The 21,292-nt window shown below is 36.1% G+C and overlaps 2 protein-coding genes and 1 long non-coding RNA gene across 4 annotated transcripts; 2 read left to right on the top strand and 1 right to left on the bottom strand.

The window, feature by feature from the left end:
• Positions 1-357: 357 nt before the first annotated feature.
• Positions 358-11,237, top strand: LOC122141290. Its single transcript, XR_006157668.1, has 3 exons — positions 358-548; positions 8,659-8,884; positions 10,411-11,237. It is a non-coding gene; the product is annotated as an uncharacterized LOC122141290 (long non-coding RNA).
• Positions 5,448-11,643, bottom strand: LOC109059305 (reticulon-2-like). Of its 2 annotated transcripts, none has more exons than XM_042748246.1 (7): positions 11,530-11,643; positions 8,668-8,875; positions 8,082-8,220; positions 7,722-7,791; positions 7,495-7,541; positions 7,160-7,218; positions 5,448-6,171 (listed from the first exon to the last, which is right to left on the bottom strand). In XM_042748246.1, exons 1-7 carry the CDS (start codon positions 11,540-11,542, stop codon positions 6,081-6,083), a joined length of 627 nt encoding a protein of 208 aa, XP_042604180.1. In that variant the 5' UTR covers positions 11,543-11,643; the 3' UTR covers positions 5,448-6,080. The 2 variants fall into 2 exon arrangements, with proteins under 2 accessions (XP_042604180.1, XP_042604179.1); XM_042748245.1 differs by lacking the exon at positions 11,530-11,643 and adding an exon at positions 11,217-11,326.
• A 1,452-nt stretch (positions 11,644-13,095) lies between these two features.
• On the top strand, positions 13,096-21,044 carry LOC109059295 (protein phosphatase 1A-like). The gene is made up of 6 exons (XM_019076481.2): positions 13,096-13,923; positions 15,115-15,686; positions 19,336-19,453; positions 19,627-19,741; positions 20,617-20,680; positions 20,937-21,044. Exons 1-6 carry the CDS (start codon positions 13,512-13,514, stop codon positions 20,961-20,963), a joined length of 1,308 nt encoding a protein of 435 aa, XP_018932026.2. The 5' UTR covers positions 13,096-13,511; the 3' UTR covers positions 20,964-21,044.
• Positions 21,045-21,292: the final 248 nt, after the last annotated feature.

The following is a 21,292-nucleotide window of genomic DNA, read 5'->3' as shown; positions in this document are numbered from 1 at the left end:
ATATATATATATATATATATATATATATATATATATATATATATTTTTTTTTTTATCACAATTAGCCTACCTTTTAAAAATTTGCAGTTACCTTTTTTTCTTTTATAGGAAAGTAAACTGTTTGTAAAGCAATTTGGATTATGATTATGATAACAGGGCCTACATTAAAATAATAGAATAACAAATATCAGTTTGCAACATAAAAAGGCACAATAACCTGTTTTTGTACTGGTAAAATACAGTAACTAGAAATGAATGACACCGGCACATTAAAAAATCCATCATGTTATAGCAGCATTAGCCAGTAGATGGCGACGTGTGCTGAATCATTCACTTATGCAGACAACAGAGTCGTTCAAAAACAATTATTCATTCAGAAACGCACGTTCAGAGATGCACAGAGATTCATTCTGCTGTGGTTTTGCTAGAATCTAATTTAGTTTATGGAGCAAAACAGACTCTATGATATGGCACAACACCGGAAATGACAGCCCATGAAGCGAAGACCGAGTAACAACCATGCAATGCTAATGGATGGCTTTCTCCAGGTACTGTACATTAAGCCATACTTCGTTGATTCAGTATGATTAAGACTTCATCAATCACATCTACACTGGGCCCATTTCAGTGGACAGTGAAATAACATTCTTCTTACTTGCTGACTCATATTTTTGTTGTCTAATAAGATATCAGATGAAGATAGATGAAAAGATATGCGGAGCCATTCATTCACCCATTGATTTGTGTCAGTACATAGGACACTGAGGTTCATCATAACTTCCTAAAGAGATTATAAAGAGGAGCCAGACAGCTGCAGCAGAACTTAAAATCATCCACATATATCTCACGTCTAGATGAATAACAGCTGTTTATAAACCCTGTCACCAGTAAGTGCCTGTTGTCTTTTGGCAATAAAAATGAAATAATGGAGATACACAGTAATCCTGCTTATGGCTGTGAGTGTATTATTATTAAAGTAAAAAGTGATTCTCAGCTGCTGGGTTGCGAGTCAAATAGTGAGGAAATGACTCTTATGAACCGGTTCTTTTATTGAGTCAATGTAAATGATTCACCAAACAGACTCATTCTCACTCAGTCTTTGCTCTTGACCACTTACATGACATATTGCCTGTGTTCAATTAGGTGTAAAGACTGCAAGTGTGGGTAGAACTTTTGATTACCTGATGGGACACACTAAATCAAAGTGTTCTAAAAAGATTATTATTAGAGAGCTGTATTGCACTTTTTAAAGAAATTTATTGATGTCTGTTCAGTAGTCTCTATATAACAGATGACACTACTATATTTAATTGTGGAGTTTCTAATTAAGCCTTACTAGGTTTCACTGTCATCACAAATCATCTCCCGTTACCTCTTTTGGATAGTAAAGTGTCCATTGGATCCACACTTCAGAATCTCACCAGGAGTAGTGGGTCACATGGAAGCTTTTCGCGTAAATTTTTCTGAATATGTTGTATTTGGACATACTCTTTTCACATAATGGCTTTTTGCCCACTATGGAGTAGGGAAATATGCAATTTCAAAAGCAGCCATACTGTGGATTTAGTGTGCTTTAAGGACATTGAACGGTTACATTTTTCAGACCTACAGCAGTCTTGAAACTTGCTTCCTGCGGCTTACATGTGTAGTCAAGTGGCCAAGACAGCAAGTGTCTCACCCAGGGAATCGTTCCGATCCCTTACTGAGTTCAAAACTAAATCTCTCACTATTTACTAAGGTCCTCTTGACAGTGTGTAATTAAAATACAGATTTATAAAACTGTAGTGATATAGTAAAATTATATAAAAGCAATATTCACAAAACACAGTTTAACACATTGACGTCTAGTTGCAAGATTGAAACATTTGACTTATTTATTCAAACAGACAGAAATATTCTTATAGATAGAAAAAATAGATATTCATGTGGTGCAAATACAACTAGGATCACTTAAATGACAGCATCAAACTAGAAAATAGTATTATACTAATAGAAAATCACAATGTAATATCTAAGAAAAAACCTGAAGCAAAAACACTGCAGTATGCGATGACTTTGCTGTATACAAATCAATACAAAATGTTGTTCTTTACAATATAACATTGTGCTATGTCTTTCTTATCCAGACACCCTTGTGGTTTCTCTGCTGTTAAACCAAGCTATGTCAGGCACTGCCCTTATTAGATTGAATCTGTGAGACTGTTTCACCCAACTTCTCTTCCTTTCTAATCATTATTTATGAGTTTTTTCTCTCAGTTCCGTTCTGGCCGTTAGAAAGAGGCTTTCTTTTTTTTCTTCTCCTTTTTTTTACAGGAGCCCAAAAATAGCATACATTTTTCTTTGTTAGTGAATGTCGAGGCAATTCAGGCTCGGACACCGGGATTGTGGAGGATACATCTGGTGTTATAAAGCAGAGTAAGTGTATGCAAGTGTTTTGTTAACACTGAGTGATCAAGGTGCCCTACGGTGGGGGATGGTCATGTGAACGATTGATTCTGCTCAATGTCTCAATACGCTCACCCCCGCCCTGCTCTCTTGTCCTTCCACCACTCCTACATCCACACCCATTCCCTGAAGACCTCCACAGCACACTCCACTCCATTTTCTTTTCACAGACTATTTTTCACAGCTTTCTCACATATCTGTGATTTGACCTTCAGTACAATTACGTTAAACCACCTAATGGGCATCTTGAACTAAAGACAGTTCAATAAACTCACAACAAAATATGTTTCTGACACTGTGAATGAAAAAATTGCATAAAGCAGAAATGCGACAGCTGCTTTATACAGCCACAGTATGATTGAGACATTAGTGAACCTACTGTATCCCTGCTGATAGCTACATAATCTCAACACTATTCGGCCTGTGGCGTTCCGAATGGATGTATCCGCAGGGACAGCTGGATTAGCCCGAGACATTCCCGGTTTGCAGTGCCTCCCCTTCTCCCGACCCTTCCTCTGATCCGGATACCCAACCATAGCCATCTAGACTCACTCACAGAAGTTTTCTTGAATAATTTCCCTCTCTCAGGAACAAAGAGATTCTCTCTCAGTCTGTCCCAGTGATTATCTGGGGCTATTGTGGCATTTCGGCTCAGTGAAAGAGATCATTCAAGCAGCTTTCACAAAGCCAAAAGGACTGCGAGAAAGAGTTTAACTCTTAATTGAAATGGCCCGCTATAAAATTACAAGTCAAGGAGGTCAGTAGTTTGCAAAGTATGAAAACCTCTATTTGTGTTACACATCCCCGTCTAAGTGAGATGGGAGCTGTAAATGTACAAGAGCTCTCAGCAAAGAGCGCACATCAATATAGAGAGAAAAAAACATTGGAGTGTATGATCAATGAACAGGCATTTGCAGCGAAGCGAGGATCCATTTAGACAATCAATAATATTAAACAAGCAATGAATGACTGTTCTTCTTATGAAATGAATTAGTAAAGTTATGTCATTCATTGCATTTCAGCCATTGTGGTAGAAATGTGTCCAATTCTGACTTTCCTGACCTATAAAATGAGTTTTCTGTGACTCACCTCGCAATGATCTCTCCATGACGCAGTTCTTGCTGTGAAAGCACTTTCTCTAAAACTCAATTACAGCATCTTTGCCCGACAGCCTCATGTACGACTAGTGAGAATGACCAGCACTCAAATGTAGTGCACTACTTCCACTTCTTTCCCATAATGCCGCGGGGCAAATCCTGCTGTGAGATCATGTTCTATCAATTGAGTATACACGGCTTAGCGTTCTTTAATGGGCTCAAGGTGTGTATCCGTGTCTGATTCAGCTGGAATCTTGTGTTGTTTGTGTCTGATGGCTGCTGATGAATTGCATGGCCAATTGATTGTTCATTTCATGTCACTTTAAGGCATTTTGAGTTATTTTCCATTTAGTTATTTATTTCGTTTCAATGCAGATGTTTCTGGTCAAGTGCGAGAAGTAGAGCTCATTCATGCTGACGTACTCGAGATAATATTTCCCTCCGCAGCTTTCATACAACCACAATCCCAAAATGTGTTGGCAGAATCATCTGTAAGGATGTCATCATGGACAAAATTACAGCTTATTATCCGTCTTATTTCTTTGCTTTATGATCAGGGTTTTGAAAGAAAAAAGAAAAAAGGATCCTTTTTGTGAAGAATGAAAATTTACATTTTGGGGTCAATTTTAAATCTGAACTCACATTATATACAAGGCTGTGTGTGAACATTGCTTGTCAAAAGTTATGATAAATTACAAACTTTAGTTTTGTGTTTTCCCTATTGTTCCATATATTATATATTTCTTTACTATGCCAAAAGTTTGTTTATGCGTTCAGGATCAGTAGAAAAAGAAAAAAAAAACACTGACACGTGGCTCAACAAGAAGGACAGCTTGATGATGTAAGAAAGTTATGTGCTTTTATATCTTGCACAATGAACATCTGTTTATTTTTTATATGCCACTACGGTTATCTGGCTGCAGATGAAAATTTGGTCAGGTCATTATATTACATCTTTTTGCAATAAAAGGGTGTTTTGGAGTTCATGGAGTCATTGTTATTATAGTTATTATAGTTATTATAGTCAAGTTATTATAGTTGCATAAATTCAGATATTCAAAAAAAAAAAAGGAGCCAACTAAATTACTGTCTTATGGTTTAAAAATCATAATTATATATATATACATATATAAAATATTTTATATATACATTTTTTTTTTCAAATACAAAGATATGTAGTTAAAACTTCAGACACAGTCAGAAACAATCAGTCTTGCAGAAATTGAGTCAGATAGACTTTTCAGCCGTGATCCAATGAGACAGGGCATTTAATAAATTTGAATAGCTTATTAAAGTGAATCTTCTAAAATATCATTTTTCCTTATATCCTCATTTAGAGATTTCCCACTACTGCCATATAACAAACAGTGACACACAGGGGCAGTTTAAAGCTGAAGAAAGTCTGAAGTAGGTTATTTAAAACAGTAATGAATACAAAATGTTCCTCTGAGTGCCACTGTTCTTCAGTGGAGTATTGCTATTTTTCCTTACATCCCTGAGTGTTTCTGCAGTGCGCATTAAACTGTCTTCCCTTAACGTACAAGATGTTCTTTTTGTGCTTTCTAAACAGTTTCCTCCATAAATGTTGAAGCAATATCTTTTTATAGTTGGTACAGATACTCTCTTAAAAGCCTGTGAAGACAATTACCAGATTTTGTTTATCACCATTCTGGCATGAAAGTATTTGCACATCAAAAGGCATGCTATTTTGTTTCTTTTCAGCATTAGAATGTCATCTGCAAACAGTATGTAATTGAATGTTTTGAAATTGCGTTCCTGGGACTCTTCTTGAAGGAGTTTGCAGCTGCTTATTTCCCACAAAATAAGCATTTCTGTGCAAGGCAGAAAATATATGATGTGATGTTTTGTATGTTGTCAGATAGGCTACAAAAAAAAAAAGGCAAATAACATTGAAAACGTGTGTTTACTGGGGGTCATGTTGCACAAAAGACGTACAAGGAAGCAAAAAATGTCTTGGTTTAAAGTGACTTAAATTAGTTTTGAATTGCTCTGTAATTTGAAACATTAAGTATTAAATATTAAAACCCTAATTATATAGACAATCCCAGTGGGAATTGTAATTTTCCAAAAATTTTAAACAAATTTACATGACAGAATTTCTGCAACATGCTGTCCTGACCCAGAACTGCTGTGAATGTATGGTCTCATTGTACCCTCTAGTGGACAAAAATATACTAGCAACTGTCACTAGGTTCAACTTTTTCTATGAAAATCAGTAGAAAAAAAAGCCTCGTCAGGCAAAACGAACCAATAATTATAAATATTACACAGCTGTTTGACAGTTTGAGTTAAATTAATACATTAATTCTTTTCAGAAGACCAATTGAAGAATCTCCTAGCACTGTACTGTAAAAACATAACGCTCGTTCATAACCCCCAAACCCCCGAACCCTGCTGAACTCACAGGGCTACAGCTGCAGTGTAAGACTTTGTTTGTTCAATGTACTCCACATTTCTGCTCCTCACCCCCATCTCTCTCTCTCTCTCTCTCTCTCTCCCTCCCTCCCTCCCTCCTCTTCATTTAGTCTTCTGTTTATGTTTTGCTGTGGGGGCAGGGGAAGGTGCTGGGGCTGGTGGAGGTTTGGCCAGTGAAATCACAAGATCAACTCTAGGAAAGAGAAGTGGAGAACATATGATAAATTCAAGAAAGTAAACCATCGTTGTTGTAGTTAATTGAAGTCCTAACGAATGTGGTTTGATTATCATTTGTGTCTTTGCAGGGAGAAATTAAACATTTGGATTCATTTAGACTTAAAGGAATAGTTCACCCAAAAATTGCTGAAAATGTACTGATTCTGGCCATCCAAGATGTAGATTAGTCAGTTTCTTCATTGGAACAGATTAGGAGAAATTTAGCATTACATCACCAATAGATCCTCTGCAGTGAATGGGTGCCACTATAATGAGAGTCTAAGTAAGCTATACCACTCCAGTCAATTCCAGTTAGCATCTTGTGTAGTGAATAGCTGTGTGATTGTAAAAAAACAAATCCATCATTATGATGTTTTTAGCTTCAAACTGTTGCTGCCAGCTAAAATATGAGTCTGCTATTTATAATATTGCTTTCTCCAGTGACAGTAATGTCTTCGTAATCAGGAGAGAAATATGCACAGTTCAAACACCATTTACTAGTGAAAACAGTTCTAGACAAATATGATTTCGATGTCTAGCGGGTTGGACTTTTTCACTGGAACAAGCGTTTTTATGGATTATACATTATTTTGACCAAAAATGACACGAGGATTTGTTTATTACGAATATGCAGCTTTTTGCTTCACAAGACATTAATGGATGGACTGGAGTCGTGTGGATTATTGTAATGTTTATTTCAGCTGTTTGGACTCTCATTGTGACGGCACCCATTCACTGCAGAGGATCCATTGGTGAGCAAGTCATGTAATGCAAAATTTTTCCAAATCTTTTCTGATGAGGAAACAGATTAATCTACACCTTGGATGGCCTGAGAATGATTACATTTTCAGCAATTAATTTATTTTTGGGTGAACTATTCCTTTAAGATGTAGGCTTGACTATTTTTTCCTGGCTCACTTTGAATCGTTTTCATTATGGCTTATGTCAGAATGATGAAGACTTACATTTCGGTGCCTTTTTCTACAAGTTTTTTGATTGCTTTGGCAATCTTGTCGATCCTTTGCTGTCAAAAATGGAAACAAAAATAAGTGCTAAGTCTGAAATAGCCTATGGTTATATGTGCATAAGTGAGATCTGATAATAAGAGCATTTCTGGTTAGGAAAATAAGACGGAACAATTCCTAATTTCTAAACACATTTTGACCAATACATATAGCCCCAATTTATATATATATATATATATATATATATATATATATATATATATACATATACATATACATATACATATACATACATATAGGCCTGTGTGTAAAGTCCAAATGAGGCACACACTTACCTGTTGAAGTTTGTACAACAGCGGCAGAGAGAAGGCACATATCACACCTGTTCAAAGTTGATGCATTACTGTACATTAATATCATTTATCATCACAACAAAGCAGTAATACTTGATGAAGTATGATCCACATCACTCTGACTCTGTTTAGTTACTGACATTATGTCAAAAATAGTGTCAGCTGTGATTTGTGATGAATCTTTAAAAATTTCAACATGATATCCTTACCGGTCATCAACAGCGTGAGACCATTGGCTTGGATCCCCACATAGGTCAACAAATACAGGAACACAACAAACTGCACAGACAAATAAAATACAGTCATTTAGAGCTTGAATCTATGGCTAGCACCCTGCTGTACCAGGAACATTATGTTCTTATAATAATAAAGGTACATTTTTCACACGTGCTTATTTTCACAGAACCTTTGCCTTTGGGAATGAAAGCACATGGTAATAGTTCATATCAGGACTAATTACGTAAGAGGGTAGTATCCCCTGATGTGGTGAAAGTAGGCCATAAATTGCATTAAAAGCGTGAAAACTGCTCGGTGTAGCTGAGGTGAGATATTTAAGACGCGTGTGAGACCTTCACTGAGTCCATGATGCTATCGATGAAGAACAGCCTCTTCAACTCGGTGACAGCCGTAGCAATCAGCAGAACGATTTGTTCCGCTATGCGAACTGTGTCCTCATCTGTCAGTGTACGGTCCTCATCCAAATATGACTTTTCAATAAAGAAAAGTGGAGCAGCTGAGAAAGATTACATGTATTAATCCAGACTTATTTGAGTTGCTTTTCCCTCCCTTGAGCTCCTGCCAAATCATTCAGTATTTGTGTTAAATCGGCACATCTGTTATGCATCTCAAGAATTAATATTTTAACCCATGATCAACGTGATATATGAGTGTACTCATCTGTTGAAACCAGCTTGCAAACAGGGCAGACTGGGAGTCTGTAACTTTATAAACAATATCACACAATTGTTGTTGTTTTCATAGCACACCACAATTACACTTGTTTCGTTGTTAAATGAATAAGTGATTTTAAAACTAATCGACACTTAAACACTGACAAGACTTCTGCTACTACTCCATCTGCTGTAAACAGCAGAATTAGTAACACCTTTAGGGTTAAATCTGTGTAAAAACTAATTTGTTTTACAGCATACTCACTGAAAAGGATGAGATCCATCACTGAGGCGGACAAGCGTCATGGTTTTGTAGAGCAAGCATACAGGGAGAGTGAAGGCCATAATGCCTAAACCGAGGTTGGACAGGATCGTGATGGCACTGAGCTGGAACAAACAAGCCAAACCCACAACCAAACCTGTAAACACCAGCCCGGTGGTCCCCACATCTCGCCAGTATAACAGATCCAACACTAAAGAGGGTAAGAAAAATGAATGCGTGAAATGTCAGGGAAATAAACATATAAAGAGGCAGAGTGATGGAAAGAAATGCAATGATCATCCAGCACTGCTTTGAAGTTGGTCTTAAAGGGAGACGCAGGGGGGATGTGTGGTGGAGCATTTGGGTGGTCAGATACAGTATGCATGTTTGCGCAGGGTGTCTGGTCATTTTTTTGTGGTAAAACAGACTATAAAATTACAAATGCAGATTTTCATCAAATCTTTGATTTTATCTATAAACATGAGTTGAATTAATTCAGTTTAGATTTAATAACATATACAATGTTTTAATAAAATATCCACTTTGTGTCTTTTCTCATCTAAATTTAAAACCAGGTATTTTGGAAAATTAATAACTAAATAAATACAATTCAGAGAATTAAAAAATAGCCTAATTTGATAAATGAAGTCAATTTGCATTTTTTTTTTTTAAATGTCATCTTATTGTCCAAGTACTATGTTATGAAAATGATACATTAATTATTGAAAAAAACATTGATTATACTTTGTCCTTTAATTTCGTGTCAACCCATGTCAAGTAATGTGACATCATTCATAGGAAGAAGACAATAAGTTTATCTTTTTCCTTTGAATCAAAAAGTATATGTTAACTTTATGCTGAATCGTATTATTTTATTTGATAAAATTTCATATAAATAAAAGAAATAAATTCTTTGAAGGTTTTTATGGTTGATGTTCATATATGGATTCTCTTCAATTTATTGATAGTAAAAAGGTAGACAATTGTATTTGCTAAAAACTGAATTTAATTGAAAAGTGATCTTATATATGCTGTCTTTTGGATGACTGACATTTAGTTGTTGTTGTTTTTTCTTTTTATTCTTGTCAAAATGTATATTTGTATATTTATATCTGGAAAGTACACAGTAAACCCACATGTATTTTTAATTTCATTTTTATTTGGGTGTCTTGTTATAATTGCATATGTTTTTTTTTGTTTGTTTTTTGCGGTTTATAATAATAATAATAATAATAATAATAATAAAAAGTTTCTTTTTTTCCTTAAATGAAAATTTGACATTAATTAACTTACTCACCCTTATGTCGTATTCTGGTCATTTATCATGTTTGACAAAGGGGAGAAAATATAAGATAGCAAAATTGATGCCATATGTGAATATACAAATATCTGCAACCTTTTTTTAGTTAGCCAGCTGGAAGCTTTAGCGATGAGTGATCATCTGTGTCAACACACATTTGTTGAGAGTGAAGTGATACAGTTGTACTCTGACCTGGATGAATTTAGAAATTTTATATAATGAGATTGCAACATGTGATCATTAACTATTGTTAAACTGTCTATTTTAATATGCTTTTAAAGATCAGCGATAATGTCTTTCAGTCAGGGAGTTTCTAACTTTGTTTGTGTAGAACTGATCTACCAGTAATGGGAGGGGTAGAGTACATAGTGGGTATCCAAAAACAAAATATTAAAAATATACTTTATCTAAACATCGTCTGTGATTATTTCTGTCTTGAATTTCAGGCAATGTGAAGCAGGCTGAAAACACTCAAACAGCACAATCAGAGGATGAGCTAGGCTCAGTGGAATATGAAAACAACACTGCAAAAAGGACAAAATGTGGAATTCAAAAAATGTTTAATCCACAGAAGTTGCCTTAAAGTGGTCAAGGACTTGAAATTTAGTTTTAATAAAAGTAATAAGGCTGCCAGATGTTTTTATTTAGCATTGATTATAATTACAAGCAATGATACATGTGACTATAAAGGCCGACTCTGCCAGAAACACTTGATGAAACCACATTGTCCAACAAAGCTGGACATTATACAGCACAGTCCAAACATGTCAAGTCTGTAAACACATTCATTTTTTTCTACCAAAAGTGAATCCAAAGAATTTGCACATTATTTTGTAAAACTGCTGTAATTTAGTGCAAATGTTACATCTCTGAGACAAACATATGACATAAATGGACAAGAAGCTTTAATGTCAGAGAGTGCATGGACACAAACACAGTGGAACAGCTAATGGCAGTGTGCATTCACACACCCCTTCCCCTGTGAAGCCAATAGACCCCAACAGCTGTTGGTTCTGATTATCCTCCAAACGCAGGTGCAAATCTGTGCTGTGGCACACACTGGGTGCAAAGCTGAATGAGCCTTTATCAGAACCATCCAAACCCTCTGAAATCTTCTCTGCATAAAATCTTCCACGTGGCCCTCACTCCTGCTAAAGCACTTTATTGCAGCCTAACATGGCCGGGTCAGATTGAATCTCTCCGGGGAGACGTTTGCCAGCACTGCCAAAATAAGACTGAGCAAAGATCTCACCTCCTTCATGCCTCCTTTTATCCCTCAAAATCCTAGAGTTATGCATCGGTCGGATCCTGAAGGCAGTCCATCCATCAGATTCCCATCAGCCTGCCAAGCTTCCATTGGGAAGTCCTGTGTGATGTGCTGACCAGTCAGCAGTATTACTATACCTCTAGAGTACACCACTCAACTTCAATCTGATCTCCTAAACCCCCTGCCACCCCCCCCCTCCCCTCGCCACCTCACTCAGTTTCTGCCAACCTGCTATTCACGTGCCAGCACATCACACATGTAAACACTATAGCCCAGGAGAGCGGTGGAAGACTCTCACCTTTGCTGGCCATTTCTGCTGCTTCCACACCAAACCCCCTCTCCTCCCAGTGCTCCACGAACCCTCTGGGCTTTTTTTGGCTATCCTAGCGTTGTCAGCGGGAAGGGGTTGGCCAGACCTAATAATATCTCAACCACTTGGACACCCCATCTTTATAAACACACACACACACACACACACACACAGCTATCCTCCCTCATTGCCTGTTCAGAGCTTAAGGAACCTGAGACGTCAGCATGTGTCTGTGTGTAGTCAAGTCTTCATCTTGAGGGAGATGGCTAACCTTAGATCCAAGCAAATTACTCAGACGTTCCTCAAAGAGTGCTGTGCTTTACCTTCTCACATGCTGTGAAAACTGCTGGCCTTTAACACCCAGCTGAAGATGTGTGTGTGTGTACTGGTATTCACTACATTTTTTAGGTTGCCATGAAGAAACAAGTTTATAAATCATATAGAATTAAATGTTTTAAAAATCTAAAAATGCAGAAATTTTCCTGTGAGGGGTAGGTGTGTAGGGTTTGGGTAAGGGGGTAGAAAATAGTTTGTACAGTATAAAAACCATTACGCCTATATGTGATAGGAATACAAGTGTGTGTGTGTGTGTGTGTGTGTGTGTGTGTGTGTGTGTGTGTGTGTGTGTGTGTGTGTGTGTGTGTGTCTGTGTCTGTGTCTGTGTACAGTTCTATAATACTATAAATGATAATTTCAGTATTCAGTAATTTATATATTTCAAAAATAAAATAATTATATTGTTTAATTCATAACAACAATATTAAGTAGAATAATAATGCATAATTTATTATCATTCTTATATAATTTATGATGATACAAGTCATATAAATGATACAAAAATTAGCATATAAAATGATGAAAGTATTGATGAAAAGACTATAAAAAAATACATATTTTTAAAAATCTAAACTTCATTTTAATTTAAATAAACTATTTTATTTTTGTAATCATGATAATAATACTATTGTTATTATTTCTTTTACTTTATTTCTTTTTTTCAGTCTGCTTGGCCCAGCAGATGAGTCAGTACTACAAGCATCTGATGTAATGATCATTCTGCCTTCAAACACATTTATTCATGAGCCATTTTTGTTTGCATCATTCCATGGAACCATAAAAAGTGTTAAAAAGACAAAAATAGCCTGTTATGTAATAATGTTTATGAATTCATTTTTGATTTACATAATCCACTGATCTGTCTGAATCAACCTTTGTTAGATTTACCAAAATTCATATTTGAATTTGCCATTCATGAATTCTGCTCAAGGCGAACCATGTTCTTTAATATACAGTAAATCACTGAATCTCCCTCACATAACATTTTTAAGAAGAGTGTACTTTGTGCCTTCTCTCTCAGCCTTTCTCTCTTACTGGGCTGCTGTGAAAATCTGTTATGCAAAATAATCTGTACATGTTAGGTAATCCAAAATTATCAAATGTTCAGCAGAGATGATTAACAGAGAGAGTTCAAGAGGAGAGGGAGGGAGGGAGAGAGAGAGAGAGACTGAGCATGTGAAAGAGAGAGAGCAACTCTGCGAAAGGATTGCATGTCGGTGTGTACAACAAGAGCGAGGACACTGCGAGATGATTGGTGCACAGAAATAGCTCAGCCAATCAGAGCGATGACAGGAAAATAACGGGCTCAGACAGAGAGAAAGCTTAGAGAGAGGGAATATCACTGACATATAGAGGAGGAAGGCAACAAAAGTGGATCAAATTGGAAAGAGCCACTATGAGTACAGAAAGATTAGATCTCAGTAAGATGTCTAGTAATGGGTAGAGTGACAGAAGGGAAAATCAACCATTCTACATCAGATCACTCGAGGATGCTTCAAGGTGCACAATCAGCCTCTCGGGAGATAATGCCGCGAAGGCCCTGAGCAGCAAGGCTCAGCCGAACCAAAGCCAGCGAGCTACAGCACAGGGTGGAGGCTGTGAACAGATTTGAATAATTGAAGAAAAAAGACATCATGAGGACATCCAGGAAAGGAAGTGTGGAAATGCCTGCTTTTGTAAGGCAGCTGGTGAAGGAGACCGAGAAAAGGGTCACCTCCTTTTTTAAAGGGGGACGAGGGGGAGGTGCAGGGGAGCTGTCTGAAGGCGAAGAGGGAGGAGAGGAGGAAGGGGTCATCCCTAGCCCCTACTTGGACCGACCGGTTCTGGACAAGCACATGCAAGAGGGCTGTGCCTCCTGGGGACTTACCTATGCCCTGACCAGCATGCAGGGTTGGAGGGCCCACATGGAAGATTTCCACAACTGCTTCCCGCAGCTAGGAGGGGAACTGGCCCACTGGGGGTTCTTCGCTGTGTATGATGGACACGCAGGGAGCGCGGTGGCCCAACACTGCTCCCGAAACCTGCTGGACCACATCCTGGGCACAGGTGAGCAGCAAGCTGTCCTACAAACAGCAGGAGCTCTTGCATCTTTTTGGCTTATACTCAGTGTTGGGAAGGTTACTTTGGAAATGTAATAGGTTACAGATTACAAGTTACTCTATTTAAAATGTAATAAATAGTGTTACTATTTCAATTACTGTAAGTAATGTAACTGATTACATTTGATTACTTTTCTAACGAATGTTTTCAACTATTAATCATTTTCAAACATTTAAAGCAGGCAGTGTTAACCTTACAGTAGTACTCAACACTGATTACAGTCAGACTTCTCAAAATCCTTCATCACTTTAATTAAGATTATAATAATTTAACTTTAAAGCGCAACCACCACAAAATCAGACTTTAGCACCTTTTTACTTTAAGATCGTTCTAAGGTTAAGAAGATATAGTTTAATAGCTATGATACTGTTTTTGAAATGAAATCTTTGCATAGCTATGATAGGAAACAATGGCATCTAACAATGCTTTGGAAAAACAGTCAATCTTAAAAAATAAAGCATATACATAAAACCAAATAAGAAATTAAACAGTTATCAAATAAGCATGTATCCTGCTCTGTGCCCTAAACTCCTGAAACATTGATTTCTTTCCCAAAATTGCATTGACACCAATCAAATCTGTATGTGTTTGTAAATATTCAGATGTAACCCCCTTTGTAATCGTTAACATTTTCATAAGTAACTGTAATTTAATTACACATTTTTCTCAGTAACTGTAACAGATAACAGTTGCATTTATTTTGTTATTAAATTACATAATTCTGTTACATGTAACTAGTTACTCCCCAACACTGCTCACATCAATAGACATCTGAGAGCATAGCAAACCTAATAATTGAGTGGCTTTTGATGAGAAACAGAAATAAGATCACGTGGGAAATCGTATTGATCTCTTTAGAATAGATCCAAGAGGATCTCATCATATTGGATTCATTTGTAGACCTGCTATACATTCAAAGCCACAGCAAAATTATTACCCAATTAAGCTGTGATCTGACAAGTTAATTGTGGTGTAGAACACGTTCCTAAAGCCATTAGAAGTTACATAATGGTTGATCCTTGCAATCTGCTCTAATGAAACCTTTAGGTTCGTCTTTGCGAACATGCAAACGTGATCTGTTTGAAGTCACCAAAAGGCCTTGTTGGTTATTTAGTGACACAAGCTATTCCCTCTCAGGAAAGATCCGAGCAGATGATGATGTAGTAAGGGTCACTGAGGGCATCAAGGAAGGCTTCTTTCTCATGGACAAGCACCTTCATGCCATGGCCTGCCGTGAGGGTTGGGAACGCGGAGGGACGACTGTCGTTGCCACTGCTATCACTCCACACCACATCTACTTTGTGAACTGCGGGGACTCTCGGGCAGTCTTGTGCCGTGCAGGACGGGTGGCCTTCTCGACGGAAGACCACAAGCCCTTCAGCCCCGGCGAGAGGGAGAGGATAGAGAACGCTGGAGGATCGGTCACTTTGCAGCGTGTGAACGGCTCGCTGGCAGTCTCCCGAGCGCTGGGGGACTTCAGTTACAAGACAGCCGAGTGGCGGCCGGTGACGGAACAGATGGTATCACCAGAGCCGGACGTGTCTGCTGTGGAGCGCTCACCAGCAGATGAGTTTCTGGTTCTGGCCTGCGATGGTGTGTGGGACACTGTCACTAATGAAGAGCTCTGTGCCTTCATACACAGCCGACTGCGCGTCTGCACAGACCTGAGAGAGGTCTGCTCCCAGGTCATCGACCTTTGCCTCTATAAGGTTAGTACGAACAGAAGATTTCTACGCTGTTTCGCTCTGTTTTCGATTGCTTGGTCCAATTCTGTGTTCGTTTTCTCCTTAAACCCCTCCAAGTCTCTTTTCTCATTGCAGTTTTGGGACATTTCTGAATGTCTTTGAGTTCCAGAGTACTAGTGACAGCCCCATTCACTACTGTTACTATAGCAACTTACAGACAAGATAATGTCTGCTTTTACTGCTTTATTCAAGTTATGTCACTTAAAACTTTAAGCTTTGTTTATTTAAAAAGATTTAAAGACTATTTTGATACATTTTGGCTACTTATATGCCACCATATTGTTTGGCTATATACAGTCAAACCAAAAATTATTCAGACACCAGATATAATTTTTGATATTTTTTTATTTACTAGTGTGTGCAGGACACTATGTAAGTCAGGACATATTATACCCAAAAAATTATTCATACAGTGGACTACCAGAAAAATGCATAAATTAATTGTGACCAAAAATTAATCGAACACTTTAACCTAACTGTGTTTTGCTTAAGTGATTTTTCTTTAATTGTTAATGCGACCTTTTCACTCCACCGACTGAACAAAATTAAGCATTGCTTGGTTATTAAGTTGGTATCGTCTAATTGTGTACTTAAATTTAACAGCTGAATAATTTTTGGTTGATTGTAATCCATTACCAGCGCTAGGTAAGTTACTTTCAAAAAGTAATTAATTACTAATTAAATCGTCAATATTGTATTTAAATTACTTTTCTAATTACTCTGTCTGAAAAGTAATTTAGTTACTCAATTATTAACTTAATTATTTAAATAGTTAATTTTAGTTAAAATCCCTATAAACATTAAAGCAGAGACAATAGAAATTAAACTTTATTCTTTCAATTTGAGTCAAACGTGGAACAGTTTAGAATTTTGGTTTTAAAACAAATGTAATACTTACTAAAACATTTTAACAAAAAAAAGTTACCTTCTTTGGTTAACAAATAGAATTACTGCAAAAATATTGCAAAATATCTGAATAATAAAAAACCCTCAAGAAAAGCATTACATTTTTCAAAGCAGTGAATAGCCTACAATATTTCATACACACTGACATACTGTACATGTATTGGCAGTCTCTAATACTAATTTTGTCTACTCCTTACAAAAAACAACATTTTGTACTGTCATTCATGCACATATGCTTGTATTACCATACAGTACATAAACAACATTGTGATATATTGTAAACTAAATACTTATTGCTTAGCATATTATTAACATCGACAACTGATAGTAGATCAGTAAACACCCATTACTTTATATATCTATATTGTATTATATATCATATGATAGTAAAATAAGTTTTTTTTTTAAAAAAATCCTTGTTTCGTTCGATATTATATGTAGCCTAGTAAAAAAGTTATAGGCTATAGTAGAATTAAAAGCCTAAATCTGAATGCATATCATATTTCAACATACTGCACTCCGTTGCACACATTTAAGTTTGGCAAGATATTTATGAAAAGCCCAACTAGTAAAATCCGTACAAGTTTATGTAAAAATAATAAATTACAGAAATTATATCCTCCGCTGAATAAAGCCGCGTCAGATCGCGCTGTTTTCTGAGGTAAATTCCAGCTTATTCCTGATAGCAGGTCTTCTTCCAAAAATGATGAAAAGTAGATGAATCTTATTATTATTATTATTTAAATCTATTTTTGTATCTAGGTGAGCAAGGTGTTTTATACGTATTACATAATCAGAGAATATTTGTATTCTATTTGAATTGCTTCATTTATAGGGCTGGGCGATATATCTAACGATATGATCATGCGCATCTAGTCAGTAAATCTGGTTCCTTGATTACCGCTAAATCGCCATCACCTGCTTTCAAATGGAGCGGCATTTAATAGACAGAGCCGTAGTTCACTGGCAAGGTACGCAATATCGCGTTCATTATCGAAGGCGATTCATCTGGGATAATGAACGCGATATTGCGTAGCTTATCAGTGATCTACGGCTCTGTAAATATTAAATACTAGTAAATATTTTTTATACGTATTACATAATCAGAGAATATTTGTATTCTATTTGAATTGCTTCATTTAGACACCTCAAGCCTTCTATAGTCATATTTCTCACGGCTGTCAAGTATTCGCTGAGTTTCGGTTCATTTTTGTGACGCGTTGCAGATAGAAGTTCACGGAGACAGAGACGGCAGAAAGTGCCCCCTTGTTTGTTTTCTTTATTTTACAAAAGCAAAATGTTTTGTTGTTATTGTCAGTGTACACATATCAAATTAGACCCTTTTTAGATTAAACTGATTTTACTCTTATCTGTATCTGAGTAGGCTATATTAGGTTATTTTCTCTATCAGTAAATACTGCAAGTGAATGTGCCGGCAGGCAGAGGGTTAAAGACGCTGCATTTGATTTTACCTTTAAGCGATAAATTTAGATTTCAAATTTAATATTGATTTTATTTACAGTATGTAATGCAAGTACTTTAGAAGTAACTGTTATTAAATTACCTAAAAATAAACAGTAATCCCTTACTTTTTCAGTAGATAAGCAATTTAATATAATGTGTTACACCCAACACTGTCCATACCTTTCTATCAAAGTTAGCTGACATTATCAAGATGAATTTGTTCTGACACAGTTAAACTCTAAGTTCTTGTCATATTTTATTACCATTTTCTAAACGATAGCAAATAAACTGATAATGTGAGAAATGTTGAAGGTGTCTGAATAAATTTTGGTTTGACTGTATAAAGGACTTATCAAAAGTTTGGAAACATGATTTTTTTGTTTTTTTTTTCAATGAAGTCTCCTATGCTCACCAAGGCTGCATTTATTTGATGAAAAATACAATAAAAACAGTAATCTTGTAAAATATTATTACAATTTGAAATAACTATTTTCTATATGATTATATTTTAAAATGTAATTTATTCCTGTGAATCAAAGCTGAATTTTCCACATCCATTATTCCAGTCTTCAATGTCACATGCTTCTTCTGAAATAAAATATACTGTATTTATATTGAAGAAATTATATTTAAAAAAAAAATTACATTTATCTAAAATGTATTTTAGAATTGAAATCTTAAATACGGACTGTCTTGGCTATGGCATCCAAAACTGACTTCAGCCAGACTGTCCATTACGTAAGAGAAATACAGAACGGCCTTTAGGCTAAAGAAAAGGATGTGCTGACCTGAAAATGTCAACATCTTTCTCTCCACAGTAAGCCAGATCTCTGCTCTGTCAGGATTGCACTTTCGACCACCATCTCAAAGTTAGGCTGTATTCAGCCACTAAACTGCAACGGGATAAACTACTTTTAGCCTTGGTGTGAGGAGATTACAGCATTCTGCCTAGCATTGTGTCATGTAGGGATAGACAACCAACAACATCCCTTAGAAATGAAGGATAAGGTCTGCATTAGCGTCACCAATTCCAATCTACTTAATCATCAACATGAGGTAGTTGTGCTTAGAACAAAAGCCTCAAGACTGGCAGTTAGCATCACGATAGTGCCTGCCTATCTAAAGAAACAGAGGAAAATGATACTGCCGAGTTTAACGATTAAATCATTTAGCAGATACGTAATTTGCACATCTAACATTCCCTTCCTTTTTCTTTTGTCTCTTCTCCATGTATTTCTAACAGGGGAGCCTTGATAACATCAGCATCATTTTAGTTTGCTTTCCTGGAGCCCCCCAGCTGTCACCTGAAGCACTGCACCAGGAGGCTGAGCTGGAGGACTTTCTAGAGTCCAAAGTAGCTGGTAAACCATCTGATTAAATTTAGCTTCTTTTGATGTTGCTCTTTAGATTTACATGACTTGTGTCAAAGATTGCAATCCTTTCAAAACATGAAGTCATATAATGGTTAAAGTTAATGGTCCTCTAATGTCCTGCATAAGGAATTAAATCATTGTCACACATGTTTCTTTGACAGAGATATTTGAGGAGCTGAGCGCAAGAGGTGATGAGCCTGATCTGCTGTCAGTTCTGACAGTACTGGCTTCCACAGTGATTCCTGGACTTCCACCAGGGGGTGGCCTTCAGAGCAAGTGAGTGCATGTTGAACATCATGCTTTACTTCTGCTCAAAATAGCAGTCAGCAATTATCCAAGAGAGGTGTGAAAACCTATTCCACAGAATGTGACATGAACATTTTTAGGCACAGCTGTTGCATGAAATAGATAAATCACAGTTCCAGTGCTTTAAAGCGGTTTATAATGATATTAAATTTGATTATCATTTTTAGTCATCTTTCTGCCATTTTTATGTTTTTATTGTTGTTGATGTTGTTGTTAAAATAAAGTTTTTATAAGTGATATGCATTGATATAAAATTATTATTGATATTTATTTATTATTAAATTTAAGCATTTATAATATTAATAATACTTTTATTATTCATAATAAAAATAATAATAATAATAAAAGTGATAGATCAAGTAAATGGAAACAACATTTTAAGTAAAATTTCTGTGACTGACTTTACGGATTAATAATGTAAAAATTCATATAAATTTAGAAATATCTAAATGCATCATAATTAATAGAATAATAGAGTAGTTTTTGCTTTTTATCAATATTGAGTAAATATATTCTTCCCAAATTCTTATTTGCAGTTCAAAAAAAAAAGTGTATTGCACGTCATCAAATGGTACTCGTGCTATAGCAACAGATTAGAAAATCAACAAAATATTAGATTATAGTTGAAAGGATGACCACCCTCGTGCTGCTGAGAAATGTCCAGGTACACCAGGTACATGTAGACAGCAACTTTTCTCAGATTCAACTGTCTGCTTAGTACAGGCACTTTCTCTAAAGCACCAATCAGCTCCACAAGTTGAGCTCTAATGATATGTAGGTGTAATGATTGCCAAAAGAACAGAGGACTGAACTTTGAAAATATCATATTTTCTTGACATTTGCAGGCGGAACTGTATAATATCAGCCTACTATCAGCAGAAAGAGGCACGGCGATGTAGATTAGCCCAGGTAAGCTTCTGTACAGAACTATCCATTTTATAATATTATATATTATATATATATATATATATATATATATATATATATATATATATATATATATATATATATATGTGTGTGTGTGTGTGTGTGTGTGTGTGTGTGTGTGTGTGTGTGTGTGTGTGTGTGTGTGTGTGTGTGTGTGTGTTTGTGTGTGTGTGTGTGTGTTAAAATAATTAGTGTACATTAACTTTAATATGAATTCCTGCCATTTGTATCTTTTCAGGAACTCAGTCCTACAGATGCCAATTAGAGTCCATCTTACATAAACACCTTATGGATGTGCTAGATTGAGAAAGAAGTAAATCAGTTTTCTGTGTTTAAAAAAAAAAAAAAAAAAAAAAAAAAAAAAAAAAAAAACGAGAAAGATCTTTTTGGACAGCAAAAAAAATAATTTTACTTCCTTCTTTTTGTATGTTTCACAAATAACAAAACTTACAAAAAGCAATGCTGTACCACAGTGCAGGACAATAATGACTGTATATAACTTTGACTCCTTAGATTGTGATACGTTCAGTATTTTGCTTACCAAATGTATTTAATGAGTCTTACAGTCGACAATACTCAGGTAATGTGTTGAAG

Source organism: Cyprinus carpio, chromosome B21 (assembly GCF_018340385.1).
Source record: "Cyprinus carpio isolate SPL01 chromosome B21, ASM1834038v1, whole genome shotgun sequence".
In the NCBI taxonomy this organism is placed as follows: domain Eukaryota; kingdom Metazoa; phylum Chordata; class Actinopteri; order Cypriniformes; family Cyprinidae; genus Cyprinus; species Cyprinus carpio.
This window is presented reverse-complemented; position numbering and strand designations above follow the sequence as displayed.